Source organism: Falco rusticolus, chromosome Z (assembly GCF_015220075.1).
Source record: "Falco rusticolus isolate bFalRus1 chromosome Z, bFalRus1.pri, whole genome shotgun sequence".
NCBI classification, from domain to species: domain Eukaryota; kingdom Metazoa; phylum Chordata; class Aves; order Falconiformes; family Falconidae; genus Falco; species Falco rusticolus.
The window spans coordinates 54583741-54607307 of NC_051210.1; the positions used below are offsets into that span (position 1 = coordinate 54583741).

The 23567-nt window shown below is 38.8% G+C and overlaps 1 protein-coding gene and 1 long non-coding RNA gene across 3 annotated transcripts in view; both read right to left on the reverse strand.

The window, feature by feature from the left end:
- Positions 1-726: 726 nt before the first annotated feature.
- SLC1A1 (solute carrier family 1 member 1) overlaps positions 727-23567 on the reverse strand; it is a 59604-nt gene continuing 36763 nt past the window's right edge. For both annotated transcript variants that reach the window (XM_037373221.1, XM_037373220.1), the window contains exons 3-12: positions 22803-22895; positions 20759-20873; positions 18463-18505; positions 16584-16691; positions 15248-15432; positions 13106-13213; positions 7207-7329; positions 6479-6673; positions 5867-6001; positions 727-2860 (exon numbers count right to left, since the gene is read on the reverse strand). In XM_037373221.1, the coding sequence (XP_037229118.1) occupies positions 2614-2860; positions 5867-6001; positions 6479-6673; positions 7207-7329; positions 13106-13213; positions 15248-15432; positions 16584-16691; positions 18463-18505; positions 20759-20873; positions 22803-22895 (1352 nt within the window). In that variant the 3' untranslated portion in view covers positions 727-2613. The remainder of the gene's footprint in view (positions 2861-5866; positions 6002-6478; positions 6674-7206; positions 7330-13105; positions 13214-15247; positions 15433-16583; positions 16692-18462; positions 18506-20758; positions 20874-22802; positions 22896-23567) is intronic.
- LOC119141215 lies at positions 8639-11230 on the reverse strand. The gene is made up of 2 exons (XR_005101875.1): positions 9680-11230; positions 8639-9372 (listed from the first exon to the last, which is right to left on the reverse strand). It is a non-coding gene; the product is annotated as an uncharacterized LOC119141215 (long non-coding RNA).

Consider the following 23567-nt stretch of genomic DNA (forward strand, 5'->3'; position numbering starts at 1 on the left):
ATGGAGAGGATACAGCTGACCCGTGCATGTTTCTGTCCAGGTGCTTTCTTTTCTCAGTGCTGAGAGTGGACTACAAATCCCTGAGTATTTCAGCAGGAATGTGAGTGGGTAACCATGTCTTCCATAATTTAAAGCCACACATGCTATTTAAAATGCAGGGTCCAGTCCTGTGATAACTTCTGCAGCCGCAAAGACCCTGCAGGAACATAACATGGTTTAAAGGACCAAAATCTGCAGGTGTTTCTCTGATGGGAGTCTCTCCACCACTCTCCAAAGCTTCCAGACCAGGAGACTATGGAAAAGAGGATGCATTGCCCATGCAGGATGTTTCCACATATACAGAAGCTACATACCCAGAATACTGTGTCAGGAGAAGCATCCTTGGACTTAACAGCATCTGGTTTGGTCTCTTGGTGGTGAATAAGTAGCAAAACACCACCATCAACCCCTGCCTAGTTGAATCTGATCCATATAAATAAATAATCCTGTGTGTAGTGTGTGTTTAATAGTATACTCCCAACCCAAATCACCCGTAGTTAGAGGGCCTTCTTGCAATCTCAGCATTGTGCTCTTAAGCGTTTATTTTATTGGAAGAAGAGTAATTCTTGCTAAAGCTACAGCCAAGTCACTAGTGAAGATAACATAAATCCTAAATTTGTTTTCCTTGCTATAGCTAAAGAACTGAATATTCTACAGTGAGGAGAGGATGGTAGGCTAAAACAAAAGTAAAGAGAGAAATTATTTATTATAGAACACATTAGGAACACTGTTCACAGTACATCATAACAGAGTGACTGTATAATGAAGTGATCATAAAAGGGTGACTTAAAAAAGCAAAGACAATGCATAGATTATAGGCTAATTGTGGAAACTGGTGGGGTTTTTTCTTCTCATAAGCAAAGCTGTACAAGGCTGTCTCACACTATTTCTGCACAGGTAAAACATGGATTTACTTAATCTGTACATTTTCTTCATTTTTTATAAACGTACCAATACTTAGATTAACACTTCCATATAGTTTACAATGTTTAATTTAAATACAGTATTATGTCTCATCAAATTGTTGATTTAAGGTGCAATTTACCAAAATCTACAGTAAATATTTCTTGTTTTCTTAATCAGTTCTCTTTGGCACGCTTCTGGTTTATTTAAATACAAAAAGTGTAGGACTGAATTGAGTATGTAACACTGCAAGGACTTGAAGATTTTTTTGTTAGCAAACGAGTGCAATTTTAGGTTTACCACAAGCTTATTTACAAACAAAGAACTGCATATGAATTTCAGTTTACATATAAAATGGCTGATGACTTTAATGTGCAAGGCAAAAAAATTTGTTACAGCAATTCCTCCTTTGGGAGTGTTTTGCACCATGGAAATATTGTATAAAATGTGTTAGAAAATGGAGATTTCTTATGAGGAAGTTCTTGGTGCTTCTTACTCTATAGCAAGCCACCTGAAGACATGACTCTCTGGGTCCTGGATCATAAGATACAGTTTAACTGACATGTTCGGACTGTAGTAGTACTGCAGCTACAAACTTGCATGTTCAACTGGCAAACTAAACCAAGGAGTGAAAAACCAACCAGACTGTAGAAAAGGTTTGACAACAGTGGCTTCCTTCTAGAAAAAGGTATGCCTCATACATTCTTATTATATCTGGTTTTATTCCAAGGAGGAAATGTTTAGAATTTGCACTATGTGTTACTATATATTCTATTTTCATCTTCATGACTTCTACCTACTTCTGGGCTGATTAATGTTTGGTTAGAGTCAAAGGTGAACAACAGTAAACAGACTTATTTCTGCTTCTGATGGAAATGTACTAGGAGGCCATCAAAGCCGACCTAAATCAGTGAAGTATCACTTTACAAAAACTCTTCAAATGCCAGAAAAGCAAATCCACAGCAATTTATTTCACAGCTGAAGGCCAATCCCAGCAGCTGGCATTCACATGAATGACATAGGGAAACCTAGCTACATAAACACTACAAATTATTCCATGCCCAGTTATTTCACAATTAAAGAAAACAAAAAAACCTGTTCATAGTAAAATACTTATTACAAGGCCTTTCTGGTCTGTTCCTTCCTGAATCACCCAAGTGGTATCCTCCCAGCTGCAGAAATGAGTATTTTGGCACATGATCAAGTTACAGTAGATATCAAGTACAGTGCAATCTGTTTAGAAGGCAAGGATGTTAGAAGGGATTTCATACAGGTGCTTTGTAATGTGGATAAGACACGAAATGCTGTGCTACTCCTGAGTATAACAAGTTTGGCTGCCCCAGCAAAGATACCCATTTATGAGCATGCTGATTCCAAAGAGGCATTTCATACCCTCAGCAGTAGTGTATACTCTTTAAAAAACCACACACACAAACAAACAGAAGTATTTTACAACTGTCTTCAACCTATCAGCAAGGACTAAAAGTAGTGAGTTCAGATTGTTGGGAGAGGTGATGAGAAGGGGGCAGAACTCCTAAGGAGAATCAGAGTCTGTGTATTAATCAAATGCATGTGAGATGTAATTAATTCTTAATTACCCTTTAAGCTTTTTGAGATATTGCATATGGCCATGTCCTTTAGTGCTCCTGTTTTACCTGAAAGCTACTGGCTTTAGAACTGAGATGTCTGTGTGAAGGATATGGTGTCAGACTTATCTACAGCAAAGCCTCCGTTGACGTACGATTTCTTGGTCTCTGTTTCATCATTATCAAGTATTGTTGTTTCCAAGGCAAAAGGGTTGACTATGTTGACTTCAGAGGTGACATCCATCTGCTCCAACTCCTTTTTAGAGAGCTTCTCCACTATCCCTGTACCAAAGGCATCTCCCAAGACATTCACCATTGTTCTGAATCGATCCCTATGGAACAAAAATGTTGTCAGACAAACCATTCTCTATGTTCCTTAGAAAATCCTTTCAGTGAAAGTAAGCTACTCTAGCAAATGCAGATCTGGTTTTTTTCCCCAGTGCAGATTCCAAGCAATTCTGCAATTAAAAGAAAAAAATGTTGTAGAACAAGAAACAGAATTTTTCGCAAGAAACAGAATTTTTCGCACATGTATTTGAACAAACCTGGAGTCATTTTCATGACAAATTACTTTGTAAAGTGTTGTAAAGCTGCAAGTCACATCACTAGTCTGTTATAGTAGTAATCACACTGCTGTGCACAGCCTTACAAAATGTTGTAGGGATCACATCTCAGGTCCTGAAGTATGCTACACAGCTGGTTCTCTTTGTGATCAGACTGCTTTTGTCAGGAAGAGAGACTGTAGGGTGCAGCAAAAGAGTCTGTGTTGTGCATTTTGTCTTTCTAACAGTTATTTCCCAGCCAGAGGAACACCTAGCTCAGTATTTTCAGTATTCTGGCCCAAATGCTGCAAATGGGAAAGGCTATCTTCTGTTACCTTAACAGTCGGCTATTTTAACAATCCTTTCATTGTTAAAGGGTTGAAGTATAAAGTTGTATTAAACAAGTCACTTACAGGAATATGACACTTCTGTACTGTTGATTTTTCTCCCCAAAAGAAATGTGACTTGCAGGTCTTAAATATCGAGAAACAAAACCATGCAATGTACTAAAGTTTGAAAATCGGCATGGAAGTAAGGCAGGGACAGTGGAAAGTCATGCTTCCCTGTTTGTCTTGTCAGCTACACACCACTTCAAGGGCTTTATGGCAGAACAAGTTACTCTGCCTGTCCAGAGATGTTGAGGTAAATATATTCTCAAATAGAAGTGACTGCAGAAACAATAGTGAATTGGCATGTGTCATACACATATTCTACTACAACTGCTGAACTCCAGTGCTAGAAAGTGCCATGTGTTCTCCATGTGGAAAGGAAATACATGGTAGGAAAAAAAGAGAGAGGGGTAAAGTAAAATTCTAGTAGGATAAGCGTGACAAGTGAGAAAATCAACAGCACTGAAAACTCATCTTCATAATATTTCTATTCTCAAAATATTTCTATCCTTCATTAAAAGCATGGAAGTACTCCTCAAGCCTATGCAATAAAATCTTGGTAAGTTCAGAATTAACTAGAAGTTGTTAATAAGCCACTGCTAGCAGGTTGCAAAATAATACCTTTTAGGCAGTAAGTACAAAAGGTGAAAGTGTTAATAATCTGCGTAGCATCATGATGTGCATTCCATTTGCTGAGGTGCAAAATGCACTGGCAATGATCCCTGGTACATGACATTAATCTTTAATTTGCTTTACACAGCAAGACACATTAACCTGTAAAATATCTCAATTAGAATCAGAAACAGCTTGAATTCTTTGTCTATTTTGTGGTGGAACATGTAGCTTCACTGTATTTGTATTGTGCCCAAGAATAACATTAATTCTGGACTTTCAAAGTAAAGACGAAATCAGATCCATAAAATTATGATTACTATGAGAAACAGGAGATTACTGTTCTCCTCCTCCCCGGCCAAATAACTAGAGGATATGAAATAAAATTATTAGGATGTAGATTAAACCAAACAAAATTAAATATGTCTCTGAACAACATATTGTTAGGTTGTGGAATTCCTCTCAGAACTTAGAGAAATCTAGAAGTTTATATGGGTCCTAAAAGCAATAAAGCTTTTAAAAAGCTTTTAAAAGAAGAAATCTATTGAGAACTCTTAAAAGCAAACACCACCTCTAGCTCAGGAACTGTGAGATCTGCAATTTGCAGGAGTCTAGGAGAGTACCTTGGGAAAAGAACCAATATACATTTGTTCTGTTCTTACTCTTCTGTAGACACCTGCTCTGAGCCAGTAGTTTGTCATGATCTTCACCATCCTTAACAAAACTAAATGCCCACTCAGAAAAGAAAAGATTTGGAGAAAACAAAATTACTGTGCAGCACAAACAAATCTATTAGACTCTATTGCAGACAGCTGATGGGGAGAATGCACCTGTGGCTGGAGCTGGTTTCTTTGGAGCAATGATGCTTACACAGAAATTGAATTGATTCTTGGATCCACTGAACAGCCCTGGTTTTCTGGAGACTGGTATTTCTCTCTACAGCTTGCAAAACTGAGTTATATAATCAAATAAATTATAAAAAACTGTGAAAGGCCTAAGTTGCTGCTGGAAATCCTTCCAAGAAAATGGTTGGGAAGCGTGGGGGAGGAACGGGAATGCATTTACCTTGACTGTAAATATGAGTCTAAGAAGATGACATACAGAGGCTATAAAATGATTGAGATCTCTGCATTGATACCAGTGAAATATCATCCATGCTGAGTTACTGCAGGCAAACGAGACCTTGGTGTGAACACTAAAGCTCACACAGTTTAGGAGGCAGACTTGTGAATCCTGTTACTCTTTCTAGTGAATCATGGGATAAAACTGAATGCTGATGTCCTTCTGAACTCCAGATTACACTCTGTGATTCTTCAGTCTTTTGAAGTATTTTGAAAAACACAGAGATGTTTCCCTGCTAAGTTGAACAGAAAAGTTTTCAGGTCAAAATGCTTCTCTCCAGAAAGAGTGGCTTAATGGGACTGAGGGGTTTTGATGTGCTCCGAGGTGAGACGGTTAGGATCAGGCATAAGGAATGCTTTCCAAGTTTGCATGCATATCGTTGTTGATCAAGGGACTGGGTCTTTAGGAAACTCTCTGTGAGGAACAGCCCCAGCAAAGTAATGCTGGCAGCAAAGACCCATGTACAGGCTGCCATGTGTGTGCATGTGGAGTTCAGGACCAGCTTTGCTACTGCATTCAACTCAATCGAACAAGCCAAGAATCTTTATACAAATCCAGCAACAGTCCTAAATGATTTTGTTGCTTTCTCAGACCTACATGTTCCCACACAGCTTATGTAAACATTAAAAACAAACAAACAAACAAAATTCAATATCAAGTGCCTTAAACTTACAGAAGCCAGTCAACTGCAATGATCAGGGTAACATCTTCGGCGGGCAGACCGACAGCGCTCAATACAATCACCATGGTGACAAGTCCAGCTTGGGGGACGCCTGCAGCCCCAATGCTGGCAGCTGTGGCTGTGACACTAAATCCCAAATAAAGCCCAGAAAAGGCATTCAGAATACATGTTGCTTATAGAAACTTTATTTTCTGGCACAAATAGACTTATTTCACTGCAAGAAGAAGCCCAAATGTTCCAGTTTTTGTCTTGAATAGTATCTACTCAACTGGTTTACGGTTCAAGTCATGTATAGACACTGCCATAGTTACACTGCAGAGTAACAGGCAATGCATGGCTAACCATCAAACTGGACAGAGGCAGAGGCCAAGGTGGGTTGGCAAGTGTTTGCAGTGGAAGAATAATGGCAATTTTCAAAACCATGCTGTATACTAGATGTGTGTCCTGGCCCACCCCACCTCCTCACCACGTTGCACAGGCAAGGCCTTGAACCAAGAAGTGAAAATGTTTGTTACCCCCCGTGCTGTGAACGATAGCTTCAACGAGGTATCTAAAGTTAATGTACCATTCATTATAAAACCCTTATGATGGCTTTAGTCTTACCTAATGGTAACTATTTGGCCAATATCCAGTTCCAAATCATTCAGCTGTGCAATAAACACAGCTGCTACTGCTTCATAAAGAGCTGTGCCATCCATGTTGATGGTAGCTCCAACTGGAAGAACAAATCTGGTAATTCTTTTGTCAATTAAGTTTTTTTCTTCTGCACAGCGGAAGGTGACAGGCAAAGTTGCTGAACTGGCACACAGATAAACACAAAGTAAGTGCAGGCAACAGTATACCACTTCCCTTATCTTTACTTTTCCTCAGAGCCTGATCTGCTTTAAGACTCAAATGGACATCTAAGGTAGGCAGGAAGGCTGCACCATGAAAAACCAAGTATCTTCTGTTATCTCTTCTAATTACAGGTAGAAATAACAAAGTCTTAGTTATCCTTAAAATTACATGGTAAAATCATTATGACGTATGTAGTCACAGAAAAAGTGCAACAGCTTAAACTCACTAGAGTCTGTGATTAATGAACTGAACAGCAAAGAACTTCCTACTCCTGGGAGGAGCAGATGCTTGTTTGGTGTAAGGCCAGCGCAGTCTATAGTGCCCCTTTGGGTACTACAGAAATAACGATGAAAGTGGTATTTCGAGCTCCAGTGGATTCAGAATTGTCCAGACAAAATCAGGTATGAAACAAAGGAGCTAACAATAACGTCAGAGCACAAACAATGCAATCACTACTATGAACATTACAGAAAATAAATGTTTCTTTTGTTTACCTGGAGGAAATCATGAGGGCTGTCAGAAGTGCCTGAGCCATCCCCATAGCAAACTGAAATGGATTTTTCCTTACTATTATTAAGTAGATCAGTGGCAGAATTATAGTGGAATGGATTGCAAGTCTGCAAAATAAAATAGACTAGTTAAACAAATGGATCCATCTCATTGCCTTGTTTTAGTAAGATGTTGATAATATGCATCTAGTTCTGCCCTCAAGTACACTTATGAAACACTAAAGGTGACTTTAGTGACACCTATGTTTAAAATTTAGAGTATGCCTTCGTAAAAAAGAAAAAAAAAAAGAAAGAAAAGCAGACTAGTGCTGTTCTAAACTTTCTTTTGGAAGGGAGAGAGAGTCTCTCTTTCCAAAGTAGAACAGGAAATATATTGGAAATAACTGTAAACAGATGAAGATGAGAAAACTAAAGTAATAATTTTAAAACTGATATATAGAGGGTCATTTGAAACAACACCAAATCACTCCACTCTCCTGTCAAATCCTTACAATGCAGACTGGAGACAAATCAGAAAAACAAATCATATTATTTTTCTAAGTTTCTCTGGCTTTATTATAGAACATGTTTTGCAGTTAAAGGTAAGTATGGTTCCCAGTCAGGGGCAGATGAAGTCCACATCTTTCTGCAGAAACTTCAAACATGATCCTATTAAAAAAAATCCACTTACTTTGTAGCAAACTGTGTAAGCTTATGTCTATAATTAAAATGCAGTGAGGTATTTCAGAGTGTATAAATGAGATACATGTAGTGTTGCCATCTTAAATGTTGCAAAATACTGAAATACTGTCTTTTGAAACTATTAATTTCTGAAACTAAGTGTGCTGACATGCGAAAGATCAAATTGTCCTCTTGCCTTTAGCTGCTCAGCTGTATCTGACTGGATATTTGAGTAGGTTTCAGGGACAAATACACCCTTCAACTTGTGCATTAATTTTGAACATTGTGCATTAATCCTGAATACATATGAATACAGATCTTTGTGGGCATTAAAGTTAGAGGCAAACAGCCTGCTGTGAATATATTTGAAATGAAATATACATGAAGGGTCTGTGATATATTTCCTTTGTTCAAAGGTTGCAAGCAATTACAGCAACATCAGCTTCCTGTGAAAAGAAATTATGATAGCCTGGAAACATAAAGCCCAGAACTGTTGTCATGTATGATCTTAGGATTTTTATTCTGTCCTCACAAGATGTTCTTGTGAACATTACTGTGTTTTAATACTGCCTTATGATTTCAGAGCAGCTGATAAAGATAGCAATAAATCACGGTAGCCAAAAATAGGCAATTAAGAGAGCAGTAGCCACAGCACAGAAATCCACAACAGAACTAAAAATCACGCACAAAACCTAACTATTTGCTTCCTTGGAAAGACTGCCTTTTTAAAAGCAAGAGGCACAAGAGTTTTCATTCCGTACGTGAACAAATTATTTATTTAGTGGAATGTAAATAACAGCATGCAACATGTATTGATAAAATTTTGTAAAGAACTCTAGAAAGAAGCATAACATTTTATACAATGGTGCCTGAGAACAGGCATTCAGAAATTGAATTCTGCAGAACATAAAGAAAAAAAAATCAAGCCATTCAGCATCTTAAATAAATGTTGAAGACAATAAACATTTCAAGTATATCTACATCTAGGAGCACACTGACTTCCAAGTAGGTATTTTGAAAAATTTAGATCTGCACTTTTTTAGTGGCAGCATGAACACGACATTATCCAAAATAAAGTATTTGTGCATATCTGTTTTGCTACTACTGACTTGCATGAAACTCAAAGTAATATTTAGTTTCATGCATGAAATGCAACTCATAGGAAGCAGCAGAAATTTTTATACCAAAAATCATAATCAGCAACTGGTAAAAGAAATTCTAATAACGTTCAATTTTAAGATAGGAAGATTCTTGTCCCTCAGAATCTCAAACTGGCATTCCTTCTAGTGTCCAGAGATGCAGCTGCCTTGCCGCTTCAGAAGAGGCAAAGGCATAGACAAGACAGAGTTGGCTTGTTGCAGCTTCCTTCTTTATTTTCCTCCTGTCTACCTCAGGCTGTGAGTCCTCTGGCACTTGTATTATGCCTCCTACTTTGATCTTCCTCTTCTGTGACTGCTAACATGTCCTCATCCTGACATTAAAAACCTGCAACTATTAAAAGTGAGAGGCTGAAGATATTTAGTGGCCAACTGGAGCAGAGGCACTGGGGGAAGTCTGTTCTCTCATGGTGATCTGAAGAAGACATAAAGGCTGAGATGCATTGCAGAAAATAGTGGGTGAGAGTTGATCGAGCTGAGAATGTGAAAGGTCATGAATAATAAAGTTGGCATGAAGATGAGATAGAAGATGAGCTGGGGAGGGAAGTTAAAGCAAAGGAAGAGGAGGATAAGACATACCAGCCCTCATGCTCCTGTACATTTTTCTTGATTTGAAATACAAGAAATATGTTTAAAATAACCTGTAATTCTCAGGATCAAGCTTAAAGACAGGATGATGGACAGCTACAGAAGATGCTGATGAATAGAACACCTGCAAACAGGAAAGGTCAAGCAAATAAGGATGAAAACTAAAAAGATGGTGGGAACAGCAGTGTTTAAGAAAACAAAACAAAAAAAGAGCACAACTACTTCTGTTCGCTGCGAGGTGGGAGAAGGAGTATTCTTGCCAGCTGGAAAATATAGCACCTTTCCCCTGAAGCCTAAAGCCTTGTGTATACATTGTCATCTTTCTTCCTGTGATCCAGTTCCAACATGCTCTCCCTAATCACCAGTTTTGCATAGAATGTGCTGTTGTTAGCCCTTCTCCACAACACCTTGAGCATCACCTGCTGTAGGCCATTCTGTAAGAGACAGAAATGCTGCAAAGATCTATGCTAGCACCCGTCAGGGAAAACTGTGGCATGTGCAAGGGAGTTTGGTGGCACACAGGCTTTTTCTCTCCAAGGATGTGCAGGTGGGCACCCTTATTATTTACAACCTTTTTGATTGCACCTCAGAACCTATTTTAAATTGTTGTACCTGTCAAGCCCATGGTTACCAGCTGAATGGTAATACGTGGTGTTAGTTTACTTTACAATTGCACTCTGGAGAAGGCACTGTATCTTCACACACATCTTAAGGAAGATACACTCTGTCACAGTACAAATAATAACCATTGATCGGTAAACAGTCATTAAACATGCTATGTGATCTAAAACTTAAGTCCAAGGGCAGTAATAATCCATTCAACATATTCCTCCTCTGATTAATAACATAGCAAACCTGCAGAAGTGATACATTGTCATTCTATGAATCACTCCTACGTTACTTGCGGTCATGGTCTCATGTATATTTTATATAGAACTATTAGTCTTTTGTTTTACAGTCTCTTGGCAAACATCAGCTTTTGCACCCTTTAAAAATTTGATTTGTTTTCCAAGTCTAAATGCAAACTCAAAAAACTGGATTATGCATTAGACAAATGTTAACCTGCACTCACCTCTGTAACATTTTGAAAAAGCCATGATCCAGTACTATTTCTGGAGCTGTAATTTTTACTTAGGAAGTCATTATACCTCAAATGATTTTTAACAACTAGTCTAAACATACTGGCTTATGTATAAAAAAAACCCACCCAAACAACTTTTAAATAAATACAATTATCTAGCAAATTGTCCTACTTTCAGGTGGGATGGACTTAATCATCTACTTAGGAGCTAGTGCAGTGCCGTTTTGGCTTTGATGTGAGACTTTTCAGTTCCTCAGGCCTTACTAACGAAGAGGCTGGAGGGGCACAGGGAATAAGGTGGGGACACAGCCAGGACAGCTGACCCGAACTGGCCAAAGGTGTATTCTATACCATGGGATGCCATGCCTGGTGTATATATACCTGGGGTGTTGGCTGGGGAGGGCAGGTCATTGCTCAGGGACTGGCTGGGCATCGGCCGGCGGGCGCTGAGCAGTTGCACTGTGCACCACATGTTCCTTTCTTCCTTTCCCTCTGGATTTTATTCTTTCCCTCCCCCTTTTCATTATAACTGTTATTGTCATCATTGTTATTATTGTTCTTTAATTTTTATTCTGTTTCAATTAAGTTGTTCTTATTTCAGCCCTTGAGTTTTACATTGCTTTCCACCTCTCCTCCCTGTGGAGTGGCTGGAAGACAACGGACATATTATGAGCAGTCCAGACCAAGTAACTTTGCTGTAATAGCAGGCCAAGGCTGTAACAAGCTGCAGGTGTTATGAAGAACATATGTAAGGCCAAGGGAGACAAAGAAACCGTGTATTTGCAGAGAAATAAAAGAGTTGGACAGAAAGATGAGAAAAAACAGGATGCCTGCGCAAGGGGGGAGCAGTGTGTGGGCACCACACTGGGACCAGTCATAGGGGAGGTGGAAGCGTGTGAATGAGTAGTTTTAACCTGTCACCTTTTACATAACAAGCCAGCGTAGCATGTGTGTTTTTAGCTGAGGGTATAAATTGCTGTGAGTCTATTAATAGCATCTGTAAAGTATAAATTGCTGTGCATCCCTTAAAGTGGCACTAACTGGATCACATTGCTCGTATAAGTTGTTTCTGAGCCTTCTGCATCAACACCTCCCCATCCCTGGGGTGAGAGGGGAGTGAGTGAGCGGCTGCGTGGTGCTTAATGACTGGCTGGGGTTAAACCATGACACAGATAATTGTAAAAAAAAAACACCAACAAAAAACCTACACTCCTTCTTCACTATTTATGGAGCTATATAGTCTATGTATATATATATATATATACATACTAACATATTACCTTTCTGCTTGGTTGTCAGAAAGTGTATGAGTGACAACAGAAGAATAGCACGTGTATGCATAACGTGGGGGGAAATAAGCTCTTGAACGACTTTGTATCTAGCCTCTAGACAAAACATGAATAAATCCTTAGTATACTGAAGGAATTACCGAAGTGGTTGCTAAGGCAATGAACCAAGACAACCTAGAAGTTACGCTTCACTGAATTGGAACCAGAAATTTAAATGCATTTAACTTATTTGGACTGTAATATCCATTTATCTATCAAAAGGGTTCTTTGTAGGATAGTCTTCAGAGATATATAATGAACTAGTATTATAACCTGTATCACTTGGAACAGTAAATTGCCCTTCTAAGTCTCCACATCTGAAAGGTTCCACATAGCACAGGTGTAACCTCCTCCAGCCCAGACTGTTCTACACAGCCACAGGTCTAGAAAAAGATTAGAAAAAAATGTTTTGTTTCTTGACTAAATTATTTAGATAGCAACTGCCGCTTTTGCAGCTTCACCAGCTACCTTTGCCTTGAGGGGATTAACAGTGCAACCCCCAGCACTTCTCTTGATGTCAGCTGCCTGCTCTGCTCTGAGGTGGGAAGGGTCAGTTTCCTCTTTGACATCATTTATTGTGCCCTGCACTTAACAGGCATTTGTGCTGGACAGTGGTGCTGTGCCTATGCTGGTACACCTTGCCCCACAGGTCCCATGGAGGCTCCCAACTTAATCCAGATACCAGTGTATATTCAATAGGTTGACAATCCCAAATATGCCATAATTCACAACTTCACACTTTTCCAACTTCTAGTATCTAACAGAAGCATTACTACTCTCAAAAATACAATGGTATTATCTGTTTCAGTACCAAGCTGAGAAAACTAAACAATGAATACAAGAACAGCCTTTGGGGTTTTTTTTTTTCCCCCAGAATGCAAGGCAGTGACTTTTTTTTAAAAAAATATACATTCAGCAAAACGTGCATTCAGAATATTCTCACATAATTTTTACTGACAAGGATTTTTATCTCTGACATAGAAGACGCTGGATGTTATGGTTAATTGAGTTGTAATCAACTGAGCTCTAAAAACTGCACACATTTATTTCATTGTTAACAAACAACATACCCACTTAGTACTGTAGCCATATAAAGACCCAGTTTACGGAAGATTTCCCAGTCCTCAACTTCTATTATCTTCCCAGCAATTAAAAACACGATACCAACTGGCATATACCTAGAAAGCAAAAATAAAGCGATTAAAAATGCACTCTCAGAAATACTGAGTGCTCAACACAGAATAATATCTCATACAGTATAACTTTACAAAATATGTAGATTTTTAAATATTCTATTACACAACTGAATATCTTTTTATGTATTCTATTATACAACAAATTTTAGTCACTTGCAGCAGACTACAACAGAGGTGATAAAAAAAAAAATTAGAAAACCAGAGTAAATTTGTGTAGTTGAAGAACTACTGCATGACCTGGTATCACAGAATACACAGAAGCTGGCAAGGGGCATGGGCTTTGCCCTACTGCACCAAATGTTTATGCATAGCCATAAGCTTACTTGGAGGTGGAAGTGTGCAGGGCTGAGACCAATATCTGCATTCAGCAATCACACACAGATAGGGAAGGTCTCTTGTGCTTACAGCTGCTGCCCTGCAGCACTAGGGGCTATATATGTGTCACCTGCACAAAATAAAGAGTGATTTTAGTATGCTGGGATAATACAGTCATCAGTGTGTTGCTTGATGGAGAGGTCTCCATCCCCCGGTAAACTTACACAAGACCATGCCTTACAGACAGGAATAGCTGCATGGGCTACTGCCTAGAGAAAATTCAAGGCAAAAATCAGGACTTATACTAGCACCAGCTGCGCTGCGTTCCTTTTGGTACCAGAGAGCAGGCTGTCACAGAGACAAGCTGTCACTTCAGAGCTTTGAGTAATAATAAATTAATTTATAAATTTGTGGATATGTAAAATGTATCCATTTAAAAGTATAAATTAATACAGTGTGCATGTGTTATCTCACAAATAAAACGGTACCTTGTCCCTGTGCAAAGTAGGGACTCCTAGTTCCTCTGGAACCCTGGACTCGGCAAAAGCAGAACTAATGCCAACACTGCCAGCATCAGACTTCACCTTATTCAAGACAATGGATCCCCCATCTATAGAAAGCCAGGCAGCCTGTAGCCACAGCTTCAGGCACATGCAAGACAACAGACAGTCAGCTGCTGAGTAGGATCCTGTATTTGTAGCATGTGCTGACTCTTGTGCCTCATTAGTGGTAACTTGCTGCACAGGGAGGCAGCCTGTTTCATGGGGCTGTAACTCAGCTGGGGACTGAACCAGCTGCCTAGCACAAAAGTTTTAGAACTGATTTACCTTTTTTTAAAGGCAGTGTGCAACTAAACCCTGGACAGGTTTGCTGTTTTACAGGCATCTCAGTGTGCTGTGACAGAAGAAAAATCCATGGAAGGGCCAGATCCAATAAGCTACTCTTTACGTGAAACATACGGATGTGAGGGAAGTATTGTAGTAAATGGCATAAGGCACACGACATGTAGGATCAAACTCTGGAAAGGATTGCGTGTGTTTATAGCTCTGATCCCATAATTGTGATCTGCACGAACAAAAGCTCTGTGAATGGCAGTGAAGTCCAACCACTGTCAGATGAGTTATTACACTTTAAATTGTTTTTCCCATCTGAGACTATTGTGAAAGAATATTGCAAGAATATTCTATCACAAAACCTGTTAGCAGAAGGTAAATGATGTTAAGTTGTATTTTGCATATCACTTTGGATTTTGCTCTGTGCTGTGGCTTGTATATTAGTTTATATCTCTAAAGGAACTTAGCTCCAAGGACTGCTATCCGGGGAACATAATGGCTATCAACGAGTAGTGTTCCAGACTGAGAACAGCATGTGGGTGGTTATGCTTCTACAGTCCTGAAATCACTAGTGCAGCTGTACTGGTTTGATCTAAACCTCTAGCAAGAATGTTTGAAAAACTTGGGTTTCTTGTATACCAATAGGACTGTTTCTTTAGTATATAGTAAGTGGAAGCTCTATCTCCAGTTTCCTCAAAAGGATCAAATTCTGTAGAAAGGAAACTTTTTACCAGCCTTTCTTTTAAAGTTGTTTGCTGTAAAGCACTATAGAAAAACAAACATGAAGTGTCAGTCTTCTCCTACCTCTTCAATGACAAAACCCACTTAAGTAAGTTGTTAGCAAATGCCAGTGTGTCCTTGGACTTACCACATAATTATCTGAACTATTCTCATTGTAGCTTCGTTCAGTGCATTGAAAAAATCCACCAGCACTTGTCCTTTCTCTCCCATTTTCCCAATAACCACTCCAAAAACAAGACAGAAGACGATCAACCCCAGCACATTGATGCCATCAGAATACATGCCCACGATTTTGTATTCTTGGGTTTTGTTCTATAGATCAGATTCAAGAGAAAAATGTTACTATCTGAAAACATCAAATTGAATTTAAAGAGTTCTAAAATTAAAACATATTTAGATCTTTCTTTGAAAAGACACAGAACTCTTCTGCAGTCACTCTATTCCCTTTCTGGCAGTGCCAAATGGGCAAGTTCAGTAACGAAGGTAGAACTAAATTATCTTTCCAAGCTTTGTATTTTAAAGTTATGCAACGATGTGACCAAACCCTAGCAGTGGATAAAACACCTCTTAATTTACGTTGCCCTTTCTGTAGACTTACAACACAAAGTATGGCAAAGTCTAGGTATCCACAGTCATACCTTCAATACACTCAAGACTTAATCCCTACCATGGAGAAAAAAACCACAGCTGATGTAGAATCCTTGCGGTTACTTCTGAGGAATTTGAGGGTTTGTGTCTGGATTTAAGAGAAATAGTTTGTTGCATAAGAACTGAGACAATAGTGTCCAGTTTTGCCCCAAGTTTAACAATCTATTGATCATCTGAAACCAGTGAAATTGCATAATTTATAGCAGAATTGGATGCACATAACATGAAAGTCCTACATAGGTAGGTATTCACGCATTCCTCTGTGTTTGTGCAGTATGAACATATGAAAGAAAGAGTGCAATTCTTTGTTACCTCCTGCTTCAGAATTCAATTATTATCTTTTCATATAGCTCATGTTCCCATGCTCTCATTACTGTGAGATGAAATTTGGAAGAAGTATAATAAAATGCATAGTGATTTGGTACTGTTCATAGCCTGTGTTCATATTCTATTTAATTCCTTTCTCCATCTCCTCCAGTGTAAGTCTAGGTTTTATAAACCATCAACACCCAGGTTTCCACACTTCTAATCAGATGTTTCTTAAACCTCTTCTTCAGTTCTGTCTCTTTACATTTTTTCTTGCAGAGTAATAAACTATTAATTTAAAAATGCCTTCCATTGTCTTGCTTTCCATTGAAGAAGATCCTCATACTATCCTCTAGCATTTACTTATTAAGTTTTGTGCCCTTGCTAAAATCTAAGTACCATTTCCTTCCTTTTCCCAATCACTAACCACACCAACTAAACCAAATTTATTCTTTGCTCTTTCTCCCTACTTCATACATTACAAAGGAATAAAACAATAAAGGTCACACCTCTGAAGTCTCTGCTGTCGTAGCAGTTGTAATGGGTTCTTCTGTAAATGTGGTGCTATTTTTATCCACGCCAGTTGTAGCTTCAACCTTTTCACGTTTGGTTTTATACTGGAAAAGTTTTTTTTAAAAACAGAACTTATTTAGAAACATGAGGAAAGTCAAGAATGAATAAAGGCATTCCCTTCACCCATTAAAAATAATGGGAAAAGGAATCAATCTGACTTGAGGGTAGCAAACATAGATAAACATTATTTCCCAATTCATGTGAGCCATCACAGTTTTGTACTTTGGATGCTGTAGATCAAACAAGTGATTCACAGATAACATGCTATGAATTCTGCTCCCCAGGCTCTTGGGTACCCTGTGGACCTGGTGCAGCCTTCTGGGGGATGAGATACAGCGCCTGACAATAGAAAGGGGACTTTCTGCAGGGACAAACATTCTGGACAAAATTGCTGACAGCCACTCCAGGAAAGGTCTGTAGAGCAGATGCCAGGTGCACCTGATACAGCCAGATCTCTAGTACTGTGGTTAGTGTTACTAATGCCATTATATAAGGCAAAGCCATTCTCTGTGGTCGAGCTGGTCTTTTATTAGTCCCCCTTCCCCTTATTATCAGGCCTTGAAGGTCCTGTGCTCCAAGTAGATGAACCAGTTTTCTTCTTTCCCTTCCCACCAGCCTCAAGGCTGGTCCTCTCCTTACCAGCCTTGAAGGTGCCAGGCACCCACCACTGAGCAGAGAAGTAAAACAGCACCCAGAGCACTGTCTATAAAACCAAGCTGTTACAAGTCCTAAGGGGAAACTTGGACGGGAGCTGCTGCTGGACAGAGTCCCAGGACCCTCCCAGTGGCCAGGGATGCCTCTGCTGCCATCTGCTTCCTCTGCAGAATGACGGATTTGTATTCTTTTATATGTTCTTTGAGTCTATGTTGATACAGTAAACCAAGCACTAAGATTTGACCCAGTCTGCTGTTACAATATTGTACTACACTGACCCTGTTTATAGAAAACCTGTGCTATTCTCGTTATAAATTCTGTGTTATACTAATCATAATATCCTGTTAAGAAAATAAAGCTTTAATTCTAACTACAATTTAGTGCCCTCATCATTCTGCAAAGGAACCCTAAAATGATCTGTCGCCTTAGTGTCAGGTGACAGTAATTAACATATAAGAAGAACTATATGAAGAAGTTTTATAAACTGGAAATATATTCAGTGCTGTGCACAGCAGGACAGTTACCATAATTTCCTGGGAAAAGTTAACTACCTCACATACAATCCTCAGATAAACTGGTAGGCAGCTGCTAGACAAGACTAAAAAGGGAAGCAGAGAGCATTACAAAAAACGATTGATATATTTACAGATAAAGATGACAGAATCTGAAGTAAATCTGATACATAGACAGTAGTTTCCTCTTTCATCTTGCATACCTCACTTTCTCCAAAAGATGTCTCAAACAAACCCAACTGGCTGCCTTTTCCTTAAGATGGATCATTATCAGGTCTGGCAATGGGCATCCGATGTGAGACATGTCGGGGTGAGGGCTAGTTACACAGACTTCATTAGACACTGAGGGTCTTCACACCCATCCCAGAAGTAAAAATCCTCTCACATGCATCTTGGGTTCTGCACCCAGCTCCTAACAGTGTCTTTTGGCAAAGGATGATCAAGGACTTAATAGCTGAAAATAGAGCATTTATCACAACGGAAATGAAACCAAGATGCCTTGAAAGTAAGTCTTTTTATGGGCGATTAAGATACTCCTGGACTTCTCAGAAATAATTTTTACTTGACATAGTTTTTGGGGACATAAACCAAGAATAATTTGCAGTGAGCAATAAAAACTACAGTAGGAAAGAGCAATGTTCAAACTTACCTGTTGAAAACAGGCCTGGACAAGGTTTTCTGGGAACATGTTCCTGTTAAAAAGGTATAAGCATTTCAACATTAGTTGAAACAGCATAGTAAAACAAGTTGTTTATATAAACAAAACAATAAAATCTGCTGCTTGAAAAGCAGATCAGGCTGTGTCCCTTTAACCAGAAAGCAGTGTATTTAGCACCATCATATATAAAGCCCAAAGAAATTAACAGTTCAGGACTCCTAACGACCAGTTCACTGTTTTCCTACAGTTGGATTTTTTGGCTTATTTTTCAGTATTGGACATTTCTGTTGGTAAGCTACTAAACCCAGTGTTTTTTTTCTCTACTGTATCATCTTCATCATTTGCATGAGGAATACAGGACACACTGTTTTTATAGGATTTGTCAAATATAGGCAGAAAATAAAACCCCTCATATAAACACTGTGCTGGAAGAATCAGATATGTGGTGTGCTCTGTTCTAATTCTGAATCCAGAAATTAATCTTGGCTGACGGAAGATTTCCACATGTCATTCCAGGGTCAAGAACCATTTCTGCACACTGAAAAATCAGGAAATTAGATCAGAATCAGTGCAATCCAGTTGTGTGCCAACTGCCAATTCCGGTTTCAAACAATTGCAGAAAATAGCATTGATTAGGTATTTATTGATTACCCAGTCCAGTGTGGAAAAAGGTAGTTTATATATTGAAGCAGGTCTCTATCTTCCTTCCAGATCTTTCACAAACCCTTGACTTTGTTTTTCAAGTTTTCACAGCAAAATTCCTTCAAAGGCAAGAGTAGTTTGTACAAGCCTGGGAATTTCCTTAATCTTTACAAGACTTCCTGGATTTGGATCTTAAATCTGATTAATACAAAAAAGTAATTATAATTCCTTTTAAAAAGTATTTCAGATCTCAAACTCCTAATTCATAGTCTTAAACTTGTTTACAAGAAGTTGAGCTGTAACTGTAGCAAAACCCTAGACCACTCTGAATTACAGTTCACACCACTTCTTGCTATAGGAAGACTTTTTAATGCATGGAACTATATCAGCCCTGTTGAATTTGTGTGGAAATATTTATGTGGAAGTTACTGGTAACAGACCGCATGAGGTTTTATAATACTGCTGATGGCAGTTCCTCTTATTGATTCCTGGGCAAGTGACCATAACGAATGAGATGAGCCACCCAAGGTGCTGCCATCCTGGTCATGCACAGGCAGGAGGGGGCAGAGGCTGGGAAGAGCTGTGGATTGTTTAACATGGGGCTTTGGGTTTAACTACCTTGTATATAAACCTCAGAGAAACCGAGTCATTCTTAAAGACATCTGCCGTGATCTGTGCCGGGGCAGAGAAGCCCCAGATGACAGCAGACATTTGCTATTAAATAGGACAGTAACTTTTTTCAAGGCGGACATATACCTATATATAAATGTATACCCATGTGTCTATTTTACCAATGTCAAAGACTGTATCTGGAGTTGTGTCTGCAAATGCCAGTCACATTTCCTGAAATTAAAAATGCTGGGAAAGCCAAATGAATGGCAATTGATTCTTACATGATAGGTTAAGTAAAATTTCTGCAAAAAAAAAAAATAGTGGGCAGGAATAGTGATATAGAACAAACTGCAGCTGGACAAATAAGATAATCCAGAGAAAACATTTTTGAGGGAACTACTTAGCAACTATTGGTAATTCAGCTCTTTTTTGTGAATTTTTTTCTTATTCCTTGAACACATTAACTCTGAAAATCTGCTCAGGTCTTCTTCGGGCTTTTCTAGGGCTTTTCTTGCAACTGTTTTAAGTGTCTATCATTTTCCAGGTGATGATACCTGGTTAGATACTAGTGATGCAGCAAACTTGTTGACTGGGCAGCCTTAAGAAACCTTTGCCTACTGCATCTTGTTACTCTGCACCCTGCCTTGAGAAGGGGAAACACAAAACTGCAATTTCAGCTGGCTGTCAATGCTGGATGACACAGAAGCTGCCAGTCAGTAACCTGCCAACCATTCAATCTTTTCTGGATACTTTCTTCATAATGTGTAAATCTTGCATATCAATTTTTTCAAAGGAGGGAATTTTTGTTGTCATTGGTTTATTAACCAAAGTCTATCACGTAAAGAGAAATTTTTTTAATGAACTGCTTTGAATAGACTCTAAAATGCCTAACCTGTTGGAATATCTGTTATTTTCTCCTTATTCATCCAAACAACATTAGAAAGCATTCTTATTGCATTACACATCACAACTTTATTTGTATTTGTTTGGACTTTTGCAACAAGGGTATGGAAACTAAAAAAGAAAAACTCACCTGATCAGATCCAGCATGGCATCAACAGTACTGACTTCTGGGGTACTGCCCACCCTGTCAATCTCATTTGCTGTTTGAGGCACTCCAGGTTTAATGGTCACAACTAAGACAATCCCTGCAGAAGGAGAACCAGAAGAGCTTACAGTGCAAGCAGAAGCATTGGTGCGCCCTGCCTTAGCTATCCCGTGTAGCTAAACTGTTCATGAGCTAAACTGAACAAATGTTTTCCCTGCGTGCTCATGTAGAGCTGTTCATAAAAGAGAAGTCTACAGGTGGTGTCCTTAAATGTGCCGGTTCCCCCAACACAGGAGCTACTTGTGGTCTTGCCACTGGACTTGAGCATCTAGCTTTGTTTTTGCATGTATGGTAATAAATCGCTACTGCTCACCAAGAGGGTAAATTACTTCAGCTGGGTTTCAGCTGAAGCATTCTGCAACTTTTGCATGATAATAACTTGAATTGCTATTTACCTTTTACCTTATGCAGCTCTTGTTAACGGCTTTCAGAGAGGAATACAAGTGCATTGTCCTGTGACCCCAAAGTACAACAGGATGTTTTGGTAAAGTTAGTTAGCAATCAAGTTAAAGACAAGGGCTTCAGAAATAGACAAACAAAAAATTATGGGCAAGAAATACTAGCTTTGACCTTGTGGATACTGAAATCAGTGACAAATTTTCCATTTAACTTAGTAGCTTCATTTCAGGAATTTTTACTATTCTATGAAATACTAGACCTTTCCAAATATACATTTTTTTTTAAATTTATTTAATCTCCGAAGTCCAAACAAACCTAAGGCAAATGAAACTACTAAATCTCAATGCAGGGAAAAAGAGGCATTTGGATGATCCTTCAACCAGCCAGGAACAAGGCTTTCTAACGACAGCTGTGAATAAAAGCAGCAATGAATTTGTGTAACCCTGCACAATGAAACAAGTAATATCATAGTATCATAGAATAATTTAGAATAGCAAGGACCTCTGGAGATTGTCTGGTTTAATCCCCCACTTGGGGGCTCGGGACAATTTCTAAGCTAGATACATATTAATGTTAGTCTAAATTAATTTTTCTCTCTCTTTTCACAGAAAATTCACAGACTGAGCTAGATACATATTAATGTTAGTCTTTATTAATTTTTCTCTCTCTTTTCACAGAAAATTCACAGACTGATGGGCTAGCCTGAACGGTGTAACTGCAGTGATATATTATTCTCTATGATGCAGCCTCTAGAAATTAATCTGGCCTTATATGTCTGTATGTGATTCTTTTTCTATTCTTAAATACTGCTTTGCTTTACAAGTAGGCCACGTATGATGTACATTTTGTCCTTCAAATAAATACATATTTCTTTTTAGTGGGTATCTAGGCACAGCATTCACTTAGGCTCAACAAAATACAAAGACAGGCCACAAAACATGTGACTGTTGGCAGAAGAGGGTTTAATTTTATTTCTTATTTAAGAAGGCAGGCTAAATATCTTTGTTTAAGCAAATATGGAAGATTTCACGGCTGCTTGTAGGGAATGAACTTTATGTAAGAAGAGATGTGGACTTCAGAGAGACAGGAGTGGAGCCAGGCAGTGACAGAGAGGACAAAAACCTCTCAGGAAGGAAATGAGACTACAAGGAAAGCAGTATTTTCTGTCATTCTTCCAGGTGAGACACATACATTCTCGCATCTGAGAAGAAGTAACAACCTGTCAATTTGCTATTGAGGAGATTCACCTTGCAGTTAAGGCTGGCCTTTGATGTTCATTCAGCTTTCCTGCTGCTGGTCACTGTTCACATAAGCAGACAGCTCCTAACCTTCCCTGAGCTGAAATGTATGGTGGAATTGCCTGTGGCTTCATACTGGATATGAATACAGCCCAACTTGAGAACAAAGGGACTAACTTCTCCCTGTATTTGGCTAAAAGTATGTCAAGAGGTTTGGTATGACTCCTGTCTCTTCTCTCCATCCTGTCTTGTGAAATTAGTAATGTCACAGTGCTGTATGCTTGTAATTAAGTGATGCTGATGGTTCCAAAAGTTAGAGTATCACAGAGTACCTAGTATTACAGCAATGACTGTAGTGCAGAAATAATATATGACTGCTCGCAAACCAATCTTCCCAGAAACGCTGGAATCCAAAGCAGCAACACCTGCAAAAAGAACCACAAAAACAAACCACTATAAAACAACCTCAGAAGAAACTTGTTATTTTTGTAGAGACATTTATTGTCTTTAATGTCTATGCAGGAATTTTTTCCTTAATCAAGGTATTTTAAAATACTTAATTGCCAGTTGCACTTCTGAAAACTCCGTAGCAGACCAACATGTTTGCTTCTGCTTCCTTGCAAAAATCCAGTTTCCTAGGGTTATTCTAGGAAAAAGAAAATTTAACTTTTCTCATTCCCTGATGTTTGTGATGAATTAGACTTCTTTGGTTTATGAAAGTATGTTAGAATTTATTTCCATATTCACTTTAATAATAGCTTCACTTTCTTCAGATCTGTAACACTTTGGCTTTAAAACTAAAAGCCATGGGAAGGAAGCTGCTCAAGGTTGTTACCCCAGGTTGCTCAAAGGCATGTACAGACACCTAAGGCTCATTCCTGGGTGGGTGGAGGGGGGTTGCCTTCATTAACAGGTGTTTTGGGTTTTGGTTTTTTTTTTGACCAAAGCTTGTCTGAAGTCTGAGCTGTTCCCACTCTTGCCTGTATCTGCCATTGCCAGGAATTGAGGGCAGTTTTTGTTAATGAAGGTAGGGAAAGTGCTGAGGCAGGTGTTATAATGAGGTCAACTTAACTTGTGGCAACAATATTACACCAAAC